The sequence below is a fragment of the Oncorhynchus clarkii genome, chromosome 16 (genome assembly GCF_045791955.1).
Source record: "Oncorhynchus clarkii lewisi isolate Uvic-CL-2024 chromosome 16, UVic_Ocla_1.0, whole genome shotgun sequence".
NCBI classification, from domain to species: domain Eukaryota; kingdom Metazoa; phylum Chordata; class Actinopteri; order Salmoniformes; family Salmonidae; genus Oncorhynchus; species Oncorhynchus clarkii.
In genome coordinates, this window is record NC_092162.1 from 31,007,146 (window position 1) to 31,023,576 (window position 16,431).

Here is a 16,431-nt window from a genome sequence, read left to right on the forward strand (position 1 = left end):
GTGGGTGTGTCTTTAGAACATTGATTCTCAGAAACCCGACAGTACCTCAGAAACATAGGATGTTCAGGAACTTCAGATCTTATAAAGCTCCGCTTTGAGGGGAAGTCCTCAACCCACTGACCTCAACGCATGCCATTACAAGATCTGATTGATCTTTCAGCAGCATCCAACAAATAACTGTGCTTCCTTGGTGTGTCAACAACAGTACACGTTCATTCTCTAGTACACTGCAATAAAACCCATGGCTGAGTAATTTCAGGGATATCAAGTCTACATCAAAATAACTATGGGTTTTGAGGGGTTTTGCTAAATAGTAGGGATGCATCCCAAATGGCAACCTGTTCCCTATATATTGCACTACTTTTGACCAGGGCCCATATCAAAAGGTGTGCACTATATAGGGAATAGGGTGCTATTTGGGACACAAGAAAGGTCTCAATGTGAAACAATGTAAATGTGTCTGAGGTGATTTGAAAAAAAATCTATGATGTTCTATGGTCATTGCCAGTATCAAAATGTTATGGTTTGGTGAGATTGTAAAGTATGTGAGCATTACTCCTTGTTACTACAGAATATTGTATTGTCAGAGCTAAACAAAAACAGTGGTGCATATGTTCAGTTGAATAAATGTATAAATATTGTAGAAGCTGGAATCTGGTGGCCGTACGTTTGGCATGGTTGGCATCGCTTCAACTCGTCTTTGTTAAAGTCTGACTTACACACAGAACCTGAAGGGAAAATACAGGGACAATTCTGAGAATAGACAGTATCATGAACACATTTATCGTGAACACATATTTGTTCATTCAAAAACATTGTTTCTCTTATTCATTCCGGTTTTGACACTGCTTACATTTTAACATGTTATTTTAAAACATTCAATGAATGTCATGGAGAAAACTAAATGAGGCCTTTGGTCAAGGACATGAAAGCAGTGCACATACAGTAAAACCTGGCCATTTCACTAATCTGTCACTCTTTGAGAGGTGAGGGGATAAAATGAACATACATTCTATACACTGAATATACAAAACACTAAGAACACTTGCTCTTTCCATGACATAGACTGACTAGGTGGATCCAGGTGAAAACTATGATCCCTTATTGATGTCACTTGTTAAATCCACTTCAATCAATTTAGATGAATGGGGAGGAGACAGGTTAAAGAAGGATTTTTAAGCCTTGAGACAATTAAGACATTGATTATGTATGTGTGTCTTTCAGAGGGTGAATCGGCAAGACAAAAGGTGTAAGTGCCTTTGAACAGGGTATGGTAGTTGGTGTCAGGCATAGGGCTGTTGCAGTGGCAGTATTACTACCACACTGGCAGTCATGAAGGCAGTCAAAAAGTCCACGTGACCATTTAGTCACGGTAATTAGGTTTCTCCAAGCTCTGATGCTGCTGATGGTCATTAGTAGCCTACCAAACTTGCTAACTGGACTCAGCACTCTATTGTCCCTTTAATCACGCTGACATCAATGCATTCGAAAATCTAACACTCCAATAGGCTATGCAATTGCGTCAGAAAACAGAGTGATGGCCTCTACTGAAAAGAGGAGGATCTATAGGCTAGGCCTACTATATGTATTTTTCAACTTTCCTAATATTAAGCACATTGCATATATTTACAACAGGAGTACAGCCTACCTGGCTGGCATGAAAATAAACCACGGGGAAGAGCGTCCCCCATTCGCTATAGGTGACATCAGTGGTGATTTTAGCATGTAAATCTTGGTGTGTTAAAAATATACAGTGGGGAGAACAAGTATTTGATACACTGCCGATTTTGCAGGTTTTCCTACTTACAAAGTGTGTAGAGGTCTGTAATTTTTTTTATCATAGGTACACTTCAACTGTGAGAGACGGAATCTAAAACAAATATCCAGAAAATCACATTGTATGATTTTTAAGTAATTAATTTGCATTTTCTTGCATGACATAAGTATTTGATACATCAGAAAAGCAGAACTTAATATTTGGTACAGAGACCTTTGTTTGCAATTACAGAGATCATACGTTTCCTGTAGTTCTTGACCAGGTTTGCACACACTGCAGCAGGGATTTTGGCCCACTCCTCCATACAGACCTTCTCCAGATCCTTCAGGTTTCGGGGCTGTCGCTGGGTAATACGGACTTTCAGCTCCCTCCAAAGAATTTCTATTGGGTTCAGGTCTGGAGACTGGCTAGGCCACTCCAGGACCTTGAGATGCTTCTTACGGAGCCACTCCTTAGTTGCCCTGGCTGTGTGTTTCGGGTCGTTGTCATGCTGGAAGACCCAGCCACGACCAATCTTCAATGCTCTTACTGAGGGAAGGAGGTTGTTGTCCAAGATTTCACAATACATAGCCCCAACCATCCTCCCCTCAATGTGGTGCAGTCGTCCTGTCCCCTTTGCAGAAAAGTATCCCCAAAGAATGATTTTTCCACCTCCATGCTTCATGGTTGGGATAATGTTCTTGGGGTTTTACTCATCCTTCTTCTTCCTGCAAACACGGCGAGTGAAGTTTAGACCAAAATGCTCTATTTTTGTCTCATCAGACCACATGACCTTCTCCCATTCCTCCTCAGGATCATCCAGATGGTCATTGGCAAACTTCAGATGGGCCTGGACATGCGCTGGCTTGAGCAGGGGGACCTTGCCTGTGCTGCAGGATTTTAATCCATGACGGCGTAGTGTGTTACTAATGGTTTTCTTTGAGACTGTGGTCCCAGCTCTCTTCAGGTCATTGGCCAGGTCCTGCCGTGTAGTTCTGGGCTGATCTCTCACCTTCCTCATGATCATTGATGCCCCACAGGGTGAGATCTTGCAAGGAGCCCCAGACCGAGGATGATTGACCGTCATCTTGAACTTCTTCCATTTTCTAATAATTGCGCCTACAGTTGTTGCCTGTGTTGACAGGTATCTTTTATACAGGTAACGAGTTCAAACAGATGCAGTCAATACAGGTAATGAGTGGAGAACAAGAGTGCTTCTTAAAGAAAAACGAACAGGTCTGTTAGAGCCAGAATTCTTACTGGTTGGTAGGTGATCAAATACTTATGTCATGCAATAAAATGCAAATGAATTACTTAAAAATCATACAATGTGATTTTCTGATTTTCTGATTTCGTCTCTCACAGTTGAAGTGTACCTATGATAAAAATTGCAGACCTCTACATGCTTTGTAAGTAGGAAAACCTGCAAAATCGGCAGTGTTTCAAATACTTGTTCTCCCCACTGTATATAATTGTGGGATGCCTGCCAGAAAAGCCACTATACAACACTAAACAATACATTAATTGCACTATAACGGTGACAAACTGTGCCCACAAACTGTTAGGGCCTACATAAATCTTTCCCAACAGCAGAGCCCCAACAGCAGTCCCAACACCTTACCACTGCTACACCGGAGCCTTGTCTGGAGGCGAAACAGTTCATTCAGCCTCATTTATTGCCTTTAAAAAAAACATAGCTGATGTGGCTGACTTGCTTATTGAGATGTGCAATCTATGGCATTAGGGGACGAAAAGTGGATAAGAGGCAATCCGTAATTTCGATTAAGATATTAATGAGCGAGCTAGGACGGATGTAGTCAATCACTATTTGTTCAGCACTTTTTAAATGTACAGTGACAGAATTCAGATCATGGACCGGTTCTTACAGTATTCTCCCTGTACATCAAGTCAGAACCATAGGATAAATAAAGGGGGCATATAAGCAGGCAATGAAAGCTCTTACAATATTCAATGATTACATTTCTCTAAAACAGATTGTAGGCTACATGTACACCACCAAGTCAGAACAGTGGGATAAGTTATGAGGGGGAAAGGGAACAAATTATTAGGGTGAGGCACATGGGCTACTAACAGCTTACAACACAATATGCACTTAGTATTACTTTCTTAGCTACAGTATACATATCTCCCTGGCATATTATATAATTTATGCAGCAGCATACAAGACATTTTTGGACTCACCAAAGCACTGCTGTGCTCACTTGAACAGGAAGGTGGCGCGGCAGTCCTTCATGGGCAAATTTTGTCATCAAACTTTGTCATCAAAGTCTGGCATTCTCTGGATATATGGTGCCTTCAAGACAATTGGGAACTCAGAAAAAAACAAGGTAGAATCATGATGACGTCAGTGATCTTCAGGTCGTAGCTCTAGAAAGAAGCCCAAGTTCCCGATTTACAATTCCGAGTTGGATGACCTGTCAGAAAGTATTTTCCCAGTTGGAGCTCATTTTTCCCGAGTTCCCAGTTATCTTGAACTCACTGAAGTCAGATTTGGTTCCGAGTCAACAATTGTTTCGAGTGCGGCACAAATCATGCTTCATTAACAGCATGACCGATGTTGAATGTTCATAATTTTAAGCTTGGAAAAGAGACTTGCTTGCTAGTGATTGCTTTGCAATGCTTGCAGTTAGCCACTGAATCCTTCCGAACCACTCATTGTTGAATTTGCAATTTCCAACTTGTGTAATGTTTATGTCCAATGCCTGATGAGCACCAATGCGTTTGATCTAAAACTTCTCTTCATATGGCAAGGATTAAAAAGTAGATTGCCGATTCATGATGATGACTGCTAACTAAGATTTTGAAAGAATGACGTTGGCATGATCAGTCCAATCAAAGCTGTACAGTGTTTCCTCTGACACATTGGTGCGGCTGGCTTCCAGGTTAAGTGGGCATTGTGTCAAGAAGCAGTGCGGCTTGGCTGGGTTGTGTTTCGGAGGATGCACGGCTCTCGGTCTTTGCCTCTCCCGAGTCCGTATGGAAGTCTCAGTGATGAGACTAGCAATTGGATACCACGAAATTGGAGTGAAAAGGGAGATTTAAAAAATAAATAAAAATAAAAATAAATAACTACTGTAGATAGAACATGATTTGACGTCATTTTATCTGTGGCCAATGACCTTCAGCCTTCTTGATTGGCACTTCTAATGTAACTCTATGGCAACACCCAAGGGGCTTGAATTTTCGATCTCTACCCTCAGACATTACCAACACCTACGCTCTGTATTTTTCACTGGCTGCCCCACCAACGCAGAAAGCACTGAGCTTGGCTGAAGCATCTGCATTTTGGAGCTACCTTACGCATAAAGCAAAAAAGAGACCATGCAGCTTTATTTACTCAATATATTATTAGAATTTTTGGGGACATTGTTTGCAAAGTGATATGTGACATGTACAGTTGCCAAAATAGCATGCAAAACAGTCAAGCCCCCCTGCCCTGAATGACAGGTCGCCACTGGATGACATGTATTTTTTTCCCGCTGCCCCTGTTTTGATACAGGTGCATGATAATGTTCCATTCTTACTCAAAACAAATGTACAGTACAGACAAGATTAAAACAATAATGTACAGTACAGACAAGATTAAAACAATAATAGTCTGATGGGTAACAATATTAGCCTATCACATGTGAATTATATATTATCACTGATGCCCAGCATAAGAAACAATGCCTTTTTTTGCAACTTTTTCAAATCATAGTTGCACACTTCATGTAACCTAGCCCAATGGCCTATTAAAGTGGCCAAATAACTTCATAAAATTAAGCACATTAATCCGCTTTACAAGAGGTATAGAGCCTAACTGGTATATATAAGCAGCGCGTCAGTTTCAAGTTTGGGGAAGATAATTTTCACCATAAAGATGCACTTTTATAATAAAACATTTACATGCATAATCAAAAAAAATTGTCACTTTTGATAATGGTGTTTACCCGCTAATTAAACATTAGCGCTTAAATCCTACTGCCGTGTGCGCATTGTGCTGCACTTATAATGTTAAGAAATAGCCGAATAGTTTATCAACATTTGAAGCTAAACATTCTGATCTGTTGCGTCAGCCTCAAAACGCTTTTTTTTATGCTAGTGGTTATATTAATTTGGGATCTATCGCATCCCACAACTGTCCCAGACTATGTTTGGAATATTTATTTCTAGTCTAGAATAGGTCAACTTTTGCACTATGGGGGATAGTAGATTGACATAGGCTAGTGTTTTTGCTGTTCGTTAGGCCTACTCATCTTGTTGGCTGACGAAAAGTAAATGTGGACAGTTCTTCCAATATCTTCAACATGCACCTCGGAATTGGATGAGGTGCGCAGTTGCATCCTCAATGTGTCTGCCTTCACTTGTAGCCTGTGAGAAAGACCCAATCACATGATGAAGAGCCTTGTGAGTGAGATGAGAGATGCTTTCGAGCAGGTAGCATTTAGGGAGAAGGGCCACAAAAGGCATGGATTTTTTTAGGGTGCATTATGGCTACACAAAGGGGATGCTGCCGGGAAATTCGAGGCATTTTCAAGTGCTTCTCAAATTGTGAATGAGAGACTAATGAATTGTGCACATGCTGCGCAAAAAAACCTAATCAGAGCATGCCTTTCAAACTACTTTTTTCAAATCATATTAGAGTTGTATCATGCAGCCTTATAATGTAGTAAAAATCTAAACATATATCCCAACGTTTGTAGAACAACTAAAGTTACATTAATAACTCTAATTAAGCATATAGGAGTACCTATTTCTTTGTTAACCCCTCAACACAGAATAGCCCGCATGTGCGTACTCCCTCAAATTGTTTGGAGAAAATATCCTTTCTATCTTACTCAGCTTTGTTCAATTGTATTCTTCTTATTATAAGATATTATAACAATGCCATGAAATTCTAAGCAAATCTTGTCTGCTAAATGAACTAGTGTTGCCCACAGCCAATTGGCATAGCCAGTTTAGGACAACTCAGAGTATGCCATTCTGTTCTTCTGAAATAGACAACATTTCATGCTTCCTTAGACCTGTCTAAAATAAATAATGGATTTATTGTGAAGGTGTAGGGTATATTACACAGATTTATTAGACTTTTTAAAATGTAGATGTTCCAAAGGTCAGTATCAGTGGCTTATGGTGTGGAAGCCAGGAGATGCTAAATGTGTTTATGTTAATTAACGGCTTTTAAGAACTGCAGCGCTGCTGGGTTTTTCACGCTCCGCATTTATACGGAGACTTGATTACACACAGGTGGATTGTATTTATCATCATTAGTCATTTAGGTCAACATTGGATCATTCAGAGATCCTCACTGAACTTCTGGAGAGAGTTTGCTGCACTGAAAGTAAAGGGGCTGAATAATTTTGCACGCCCAATTTTTCAGTTTTTGATTTGTTAAAAAAGTTTGAAATATCCAATAAATGTCGTTCCACTTCATGATTGTGTCCCACTTGTTGTTGATTCTTCACAAAAAAAGACAGTTTTATATCTTTATGTTTGAAGCCTGAAATGTGGCAAAAGGTCGCAAAGTTCAAGGGGGCCGAATACTTTCGCAAGGCACTGTATGTATCTTAACCACTGTAATTTAATGCCTAAAATTATCCACTGTTTAACATCAAGATTGTATTGTAAAATACAATATACTGTAGTTTGGAACTAACGAGCTCCACTTCTGTTCATTCTCAGATTCTAATTGTATTATTCAGTGTTGCTTACCTGCTGGACATTTGTTGCAGCTACTTTCCGGGTAATTTTTTAGCACCTCCTCTGTGCAACTCTGTGTAGAGTCGAGACAGGCTAGAGTCAAAACCTGGCAGACAAAGGCGAGACAGAGGTTTGTTAATGATGGTGGCACATGTTAGTGGCTCTTACCGTTATACTCATATTCCTTTACATAAATGTGTATATTTTGATATGACCTTACGAATACTCTGATTTCAACATCAGATAGGTTTTTAAAGATCTGATGTCAAACCTCCAAACATATAGGATACTTTGATCATTGGAAACACTTCATAAGTGGCCAGTCAGAATGCCTACATTGTAATTGTAACAGTGTAAAAACAGTGTCATGGAAATATTGCCTTCCACGTCACTGCCTTGCTAACACTAACGACAACTATTGTCACCAAGCATCATCATATATATGAAATAATTGTCTGTCATTATAAAAATAATCTGCTACGATATCACTTTACGTATTGGTTATGATGGCGTTATATAAGCGTTATGACAGACCAATAACAATTCATACATTTTGAATTGTGACGTCCAAAAAATACAAAGTGAATCAACACAAAATGTTTGCGGCATTGTAGCTAGCCATCTGCCAATTTCCTAGATAGAATTCAACCAAAAAAACTAAGCTGGCTCTTGATACTCTAAGAGGAGTTAGAAGTAGGTCAAAGGAAGTCTATAGTGTCAGCTCTTTCAAGACTTCGGGGAGGCGACAGGAAACCCTGTCAGGTAAAATGCCTATTTTCATTGGTGGTACAACCATACGTATTCTGCCCTTGAGTTGCGTTCCCATGCAAAACTAGACAGATAGCTAACAACTAAGTCTTCAATAAAACTCCCAAGGCGTGACTTTTCTTGAATGAATATATTGAAAACGTTTATGTTGTGAAACTGCAAAATACAGAAAAGAATATACTTTAGTATTCAATTCACACCGACAGTAGCTGTACATTATACATTTGAAGTTGCATAAGGTACCATGCATCTGGCATGATGCCAAACCATATAGCTAATTGTTACTCATATGGTAATTGGCTCCTTTCATTACTCTAATAGTGTACAACCATTTATGTAGAATAACAAAGCATATTACACTAGGAACAGTAACAAAACTACAGTATTGTATATTTTACAATTCGTTTGCATGACGCACGAGCAAAGTAATACAGCTAACGACATACATGAAAGGCATTGCAATTTGTGAGTAAATGCAACCAACATTGATACGTAAGCAACTCTATCAATGACAAGATTATAATCATTAGCTAAATGCTTGAATTGAACTTACAAACAAATATTTTCCAAGTCTGAAGCGTGACAAGAAATAACTACATTGAAAGACCTGCACCGTAGCGTTGTTTGTAGCTGCTTCTATGCATGCAGAACAAATTCTCTACTTCCTGTTTGCGTAGTCTTTCTAAGTACCAGAAACATCCACTAGGGGGCAAATAACACCATTGGACACAATGAAAATCCAATTGAACCATTGTAATAAAATAATCTGTTACCTTCTAACAGGATGGCAGCACACTCCCCGCCTGGTATAATGAAATTGTGCCACTATGAAATAAAACATATCAAGAAACAAATAATGCCCTTTCTATCTTTTGTCTCTAGGATGCTTCAGAAAGAAGAACAACAATCTCTGAGATTGGTCTCAGAAACATCTTAGCAGCTCCTTGCTTGACAATTTTTAGTTCTACTTTCCTAACCTTTTTGTCAGTACTGGGAAAGGTTTTTACCACAAGCCCGACTGGCCAGTCATTTCTGTGTGCCTGACTGTCTTTCAATAAGGCAACATCTCCCACTTTTACATTTGGCTTTTCTGCTGTCCATTTTCTGCGTCTCTGCAGCGTTGTCAGGTACTCCTGTCTCCACCTTTTCCAAAAGGTGTCAGCAAGACACTGGACTTGCTTCCACTGTTTTCCATGAAGGTCGTTCATGCTGAAGTATCCAGAAGGGGCTGAGGTAGCGCTGGTCTTTTGTGTAAGTAACATTGAGGGTGTGAGAATGGTAGGCATGTCAGGGTCGGTTGATACTGACACTAAGGGTCTCGCATTGATTATTGCCATAACTTCAGACATAAGAGTGCTCAAGACCTCATGTGTGAGACGAGTGGACCCCGTCTGAAACAGCATAGCATCAAGAATACGTCTGGCAACCCCAATGAGTCTCTCCCAAGAACCACCCATATGAGACGAGTGTGGAGGATTAAATATCCAAGTACATCCCTTATCTGAGAGGTATTTAGTCAGTTCTGAGTCATTTGTGTCGATACCCAGTTCCCTGCAGGCACCTATAAAGTTTGTACCTCGATCAGAGCGTAGCACTTTTGCTGGACCACGGATAGAGAAAAAACGCCTCAGCGCGTTGATGAAGCTGGATGTGGACATGGATTCGATAAGCTCGATATGGACTGCTCTAGTAGACATACATGTAAAGAGCACCGCCCAGCGCTTGGAGTCTGCACTACCATCTCTAGTGCGACGAATTATGACATTCCATGGTCCAAACACATCAAGTCCAACGCTGGTGAATGGTGGTTCAGATGTGAGTCTGTCTGCAGGCAAGTCAGCCATTTTTTGGTCAACTAACCTCCCTCTAACCTTGCGGCAGGTGACACACTTGTGAATGATACCAGAGACCAGACGTTTGCTCCCAATAATCCAGAAGCCTGCTGCTCGAATAGCTCCATCTGAAAAATGACGGCCTTGGTGAGCCACTTGCTCGTGATAATGTCTTACCAGCAGAGTGGCAACATGATGTGTCCGTGGGATGATGAGAGGATGTTTTTCGTCTTGTAACATGTCGGCGGAGGATAAGCGGCCTCCCACCCTCAGCAACCCATCCTCATCAATCACTGGGTTCAGCTTTTTGAGTGTACTTTGCTTTGGGAACTCTTTTCCTTTTTCAATGCATTTGAATTAATCTCTGAAGGTTTCATGTTGCACACAGTGAATGATTGCTGTTTTGGCTTGTAACAACTCACTTGTACTGCATGGTTTATTACAGTCATGCCAGCCTCTGCAGCTGTTGTTGTCTGCACCTTCATGGAAGGATCTGGCAACATGAATGAGTCGTGCTGTGGCTCGATTGAGAGCTTTCCAGCTTGAGAACCTCTCAAAGCGATGAGAGCCGAGTTGAGCTCCAGAAACTTTAGAGGCAAAGACAGTGACGTCTGGTCGAATCTCTGCATCTTTGTGAGGCTCTACAAGGTCAAAATTGATGTTCTCAGGCTTACTCGAGTTTGTTTCGGTCAGGAACGGTGGACCTGAGAACCAACTAGTGTGTTTTAAGAGCGCAGCAAGTATGGGCCTGGTTGCATGGTCTGCTGGATTGCTGTCAGTGTTTACATAGCACCACTGATCTGGATGGGTAGACTTCCTGATGCGAGTTACCCTATTGGCAACATAAACGTAGAATCTTTTGGTGACATTGTGGATGTAACCGAGAACTATCTTACTGTCTGTGTAGAACTTGGCTGCATGTACATCAATGTCCATTTCGTCTTTGATCAGTTCATACATCTCAACAGCTAGCAAAGCCGCACACAGTTCTAGGCGTGGGATAGTGTGGGCCGGACGAGGGGCCAATTTTGATTTCCCCATGACAAATCCAACATGGCATTGACCTTCCGAGTCAATAACTCTCAGTTAGGCTACTGCTCCTATGGCTACTGTCGAGGCATCCGAGAAGATGTGTAGCTCTCTTCTTTGAGTGGTAGACAAGGAGACTGGGATGTAGGTCCGCTGAATATTCATATGTTCCAACTCCATCAAAGATTCCTTCCACATTTTCCATTCCTCTTCTTTTTCTGTGGGAAGAGGGGCATCCCACTCACTCTGATCAGAAGTGAGTTCTCTGATTAAGGCTTTACCTTGCATTGTTATTGGAGCCACGAACCCAAGGGGGTCATAAAGACTATTCACTGTGGACAGGATGCCTCTCCGCGTAAAAGGCTTCTCATTGTGGGACACCTGGAATGAGAAGCTGTCTGTTTCCAGGTTCCAGGAAAGTCCCAGACTCCGTTGAAAGGGAAGAGGATCCACTCCTAGGTCCAGATCTTTTAAGTCTTTTGCACGGTCCTCCATAGGGAAGGATTCCATAACTGTTTTGCTATTGGATGCAATCTTGTGTAGTTTCATGTTGGACTCCGCCAGCATTACTTGTGTTTTTCTTAGAATGTTGATAGCTTCTTCTGTAGTAGCTACTGATGTCAGACCATCATCGACGTAGAAGTTCCTCACTACATATTGCTTGGGTTCTGACCCGTGTTCCTTCTCACCCTGTAGCGCTGCTCGTCTCATGCAGTAGATGGCTACGGCTGGTGAAGGGCTGTTCCCAAATACATGCACTTTCATCCTGTACTCGGTTATGTTTCTATCTGGGTTGTTGTCTTCATACCAGAGAAACCTTAAGTAATCTCTGTGATCCTCACGTACACCAAAACAGTAAAACATTTGTTGCACATCTGCTGTTAGTGCAATGCAATCCTTGCGGAAACGCATTAGGACACCCAAGAGTGTGTTGTTTAAGTCTGGACCACTGAGCAGAACATCGTTAAGTGACACGCCTTGACACTTAGCACTGGAGTCAAATACTACTCTTATTTGTTCAGGCTTTTGTGGATGGTAAACACCAAATATGGGCAGATACCAACGTTCTTTGTCTCCCTCTAGTGGCTGTGAAGGTTCGGCTTGGTCGTTATCCAGCATCTTTTGCATGAAGTCAATAAAATGACTCTTCATGTCAGGCTTTTTGTCTAAAGTCCTGCGAAGTGATGTGAGACGGTTCATGGCCTGCTCCCTGTTATTAGGGAGGCGACGTCTAGTGGGGCGAAAGGGTAGTGGAGCCACCCAGTTGTTTCCATCATCCTGGAAAACCTGTTTGTCCATAATGTCCAAGAAGGCTTTGTCCTCCACTGATGGTGCTGGTTTATCATCGTCTTGTGTTTTGTCGAACACGGAACATCCCAGGCTGTCTGTGTTCACAGTTGTGATTGGATCTCTCGAGTGCACTGTAGAGGGAGAGATGTGTTTCTGAGCTACGCTGTTGTAGTTCTCTTTTACCTGGATGATGTCAGGGCAAGGGCTCAGATAGGATGTGCGACCATTTTGAAGTATGTTTGTTCTGAACACGTTAACATTGGCTGGTCGGTGAGCCGTTCCCAGACAGACCTCACCCACGATGACCCACCCGAGGCCGAGTCGCTGTGCATAAGGAGTGTCGTGGGGCCCATTGATTTGCTCTCGTACCTTGTGTACCCTTAAGATGTCTCGTCCTAAGAGCAGGAGGATGGGAGCGTCTGGGTCCACTGCTGGAATTTTGTCCATAACTGGTTGCAGATGGGGATGATGATACGCAATGTCGGGGGAGGGAATCTCCATCCTATCGTCTGGCATCATATCACACTCTATCAGAGTAGGGAGAGTGAGCTGCATGTGTCCATCTATAGACTCCACCATGAAGTTGATGGCTCTCCTGCCCGAAGTCTCTGTTACCCCAGAACACGTCTTCATGGTGTATGGAGCAGAGTTGTCATTGATGTTGAAGAGACTGAAAAACTCTGTCTTGGCCAGAGATTTGTTACTCTGTTCATCAAGCACTACATACATTTGGACAGCTTTCTCTCTTTTCCCAGCCGGATAAGCTTTGACTAGGCATATTTTTGAACATGATCTTGGATTGACTGCCTCACCACAGATCTCTGTACACTTTGAGGTGACAGATAGAAGAGCATCGTCACCTTGCTCCCCACCATGCTCTTTCTCTGCTGTAGCGGTGTCTGTATATGAAGGGGCTGGGCCTGGATGCAGAGCAGCAAGATGCCTGTCGCTGTCGCACTCAGAGCACTTGATTGAAACCTTACAGTCTTTAGCTTTGTGTTGAGTTGACCCACAACATCGGAAACAAATGCCATTGTCTTTGAGATATGATTTGCGCTCATCTAGAGTTTTGCATCTAAACCCACGACACTTTTTAAGAGGATGAGGCTTGTTATGTATTGGACAGTGATGGTCAACCTTTGTCTTACTGGGTTTGGTTTGGTGGTCTGAGGCCTCAGATGACACATCTGTCTTATATACAGTCACAGGTGTCTTGCTGCTGTACCTGACAGGTTTCTCACTTTTCATGGACACCTGGTTAGTTGAGGTGTAGAGGGTGAAGCTGGGGTCATTTCTAATTTTCGCCTGGTTCCTGATGAATCTCGAGAAGAACGAGAATGGTGGGAATGCTACCCGATAGTCCTCCTTATATTTGGATCCCTGTGCTATCCATTTTTCTTGTAAACTGAATGGAAGTTTCTCTACAATAGGGTTTACCCCCCGAGATGTGTCCAGATAAGCGAGGCCTGGAAGGTACCCTTCTACTTTAGCACACTCCAGTTCAAGAAGAATGTCACCTAGTTCTCTTAGTTTGTGATTGTCTTTGTTAGTCAGTTTTGGAAAATCATCAATTTTCTTCAACAGTGCATTCTCGATCACTTCGGGTGTACCATAGCACTCTTCTAGTCGTTGCCAGACCATGTTAAGTCCTGCTGTTGCGTTGAAAATATGGACAGATCTAATTCTGTTTGCTTGCTCAGATGACTCTGCCCCTAGCCACTTGGTAATTAGATCTAACTCTTCCCCGGCTGATAAATTCAAGTCTCTGGTCGCATTGAGAAAGGATGCTTTCCATGCCCAATCATTTTCAGGACGATCATCAAACTTCAGGAGTCCGGAACTCACCATCTCACGGCGTAGGAGGTACTTGATGAGGTCTGGTGCCACTTGTGACTCAGGGAAGTTTTGTGTGTGTGACTGGAAGTGGGCTTGTTTTCCATTTCCACCATGCTGCTGTTCCTTTCTTTTGAACGGAGAGTCTCTGCTTATGCTCCGTTGTTTGCTACTTTCTGGATTATGGCATGTAGCTGGGTCAACACTAAGCTCTTGTTTCTGCACTTCAAATGGAAGTTCAGCAAAGTAGGGCCTAGCATGTTGTTGCACATACTCACATGTACGTTGGACTGGACTTAAGGGCTGTGTCCCTGTGTCTAGTTCTTTGCGAAGCTCTCTGCGTTCTGATTCTACAGCTTCTTCAAAGGCTGCAGCTTCAGCCAACGCAGCAGCAGCTGCTCTCTCAACTTGGAGAACATATAAACTTGCCTCGAGGTCAGATTTTTGCTTCAACAAGCTGGCCTCTATTTCTGCCTTTTGTTTCATCAAGCTGGCCTCTATTTCTGCCTTTTGTTTCATCACCGAAGCTTCCTTCTCAGCATAAGAGACTTGTGCGCATGCTGCGTTCGCCTTGGCGCGTGCTTTGACGTCTGCAAAACTCACCGTTGAGGATCTGCTTGACTGTTTTGATGACCTTGATCTTGTAGATTGAGACTTGGTCCCAATGTGCTGAAGAGGCTCTTCCATCTCTCTCTGTTGAACACCTGACTCTGGTTGTTGCATCGTAGACTGCTGGTCTTCCCTAGGATAAGAGGCTTTGTTGGCTGATGAACGTAGAAACATAACCACCATGTGCAGTTATTCTTGTGCTTGAGCCCGCTGTGATGATGTTTTTTCACTATTCTGCCCTTGAGTTGCGTTCCCATGCAAAACTAGACAGATAGCTAACAACTAAGTCTTCAATAAAACTCCCATGGCGTGACTTTTCTTGAATGAATATATTGAAAACGTTTATGTTGTGAAACTGCAAAATACAGAAAAGAATATACTTTAGTATTCAATTCACACCGACAATAGCTGTACATTATACATTTGAAGTTGCATAAATACAAAGCACGCGCTAAGGTACCATGCATCTGGCATGATGCCAAACCATATAGCTAATTGTTACTCATATGGTAATTGGCTCCTTTCATTACTCTAATAGTATACAACCATTTATGTAGAATAACAAAGCATATTACACTAGGAACAGTAACAAAACTACAGTATTGTATATTTTACAATTTGTTTGCATGACGCACGAGCAAAGTAATACAGCTAACGACATACATGAAAGGCATTGCAATTTGTGAGTAAATGCAACCAACATTGATACGTAAGCAACTCTATCAATAACAAGATTATAATCATTAGCTAAATGCTTGAATTGAACTTACAAACAAATATTTTCCAAGTCTGAAGCGTGACAAGAAATAACTACATTGAAAGACCTGCACCGTAGCGTTGTTTGTAGCTGCTTCTATGCGTGCAGAACAAATCCTCTACTTCCTGTTTGCGTAGTCTTTCTAAGTACCAGAAACATCCACTAGGGGGCAAATAACACCATTGGACACAATGAAAATCCAATTGAACCATTGTAATAAAATTATCTGTTACCTTCTAACAGGATGGCAGCACAATACGTAAGCAAGCAGTTCTACTTAATTTTGTAAAGCTGCCATTTACTGTACATTCGAAAAATACAAAAAAAAGATAGTTATCCACAATAATCTGCTGTGTGATGACACACTGTAACTTAATTTGTATGAATGGAATGACCCTTGCCTAGGTAGACTTGTTGCCAAGTTAGGCCAAGTGGGAAACCCAGGTCCAAGACCTGAAAGAGGGAGTTGCACTGTCATGATTTGCTACACTGGTGTCAGAGCGGGACGGTGCACATGACGCCATCGGAGAAAGATGAAGGGGGATACTAGTCAGTTGTACAACTGAATGCATTCAACTGAAATGTGTCTTCCGCTGAATCAGAGATGTGTGGAGGGCTGCCTTAATAGATATCCACGTCTTCGGCACCCGGGGAACAGTGGGTTAACTTTTATCTCCCTCACCAACTTTAAACATCTGCTATCTGAGTAGCTAACCGATCGCTGCAGCTGTACATAGTCCATCGGTAAATAGCCCACCCAATTTACCTACCTCATCCCCATACTGTTTTTATTTATTTACTTTTCTGCTCTTTTGCACACCAGTATCTCTACCTGCACATGACCATCTGATCAT

General features: G+C 42.0%; 3 protein-coding genes across 3 annotated transcripts in view; all 3 read right to left on the bottom strand.

Annotated features, from left to right (window-relative positions):
* The window catches only part of LOC139368312 (tumor necrosis factor receptor superfamily member 25-like), a 36,260-nt gene extending 27,398 nt beyond the window's left edge, over positions 1-8,862 (bottom strand). The window contains exons 1-2 of the mRNA XM_071107059.1: positions 8,781-8,862; positions 7,472-7,565 (exon numbers count right to left, since the gene is read on the bottom strand). Coding sequence (XP_070963160.1) covers positions 7,472-7,482 — 11 coding nt within the window. The 5' untranslated portion in view covers positions 7,483-7,565; positions 8,781-8,862. The remainder of the gene's footprint in view (positions 1-7,471; positions 7,566-8,780) is intronic.
* Positions 8,781-15,697, bottom strand: LOC139368311 (uncharacterized). Its single transcript, XM_071107058.1, has 2 exons — positions 15,591-15,697; positions 8,781-15,175 (listed from the first exon to the last, which is right to left on the bottom strand). The coding sequence occupies exon 2, from the start codon at positions 15,001-15,003 to the stop codon at positions 11,146-11,148; it is 3,858 nt and encodes a 1,285-aa protein (XP_070963159.1). The 5' UTR covers positions 15,004-15,175; positions 15,591-15,697; the 3' UTR covers positions 8,781-11,145.
* Positions 9,106-11,019, bottom strand: LOC139367296 (uncharacterized). The gene is made up of 3 exons (XM_071105521.1): positions 10,891-11,019; positions 10,511-10,700; positions 9,106-10,397 (listed from the first exon to the last, which is right to left on the bottom strand). The coding sequence occupies exons 1-3, from the start codon at positions 11,017-11,019 to the stop codon at positions 9,106-9,108; spliced, it is 1,611 nt and encodes a 536-aa protein (XP_070961622.1).
* Positions 15,698-16,431: the final 734 nt, after the last annotated feature.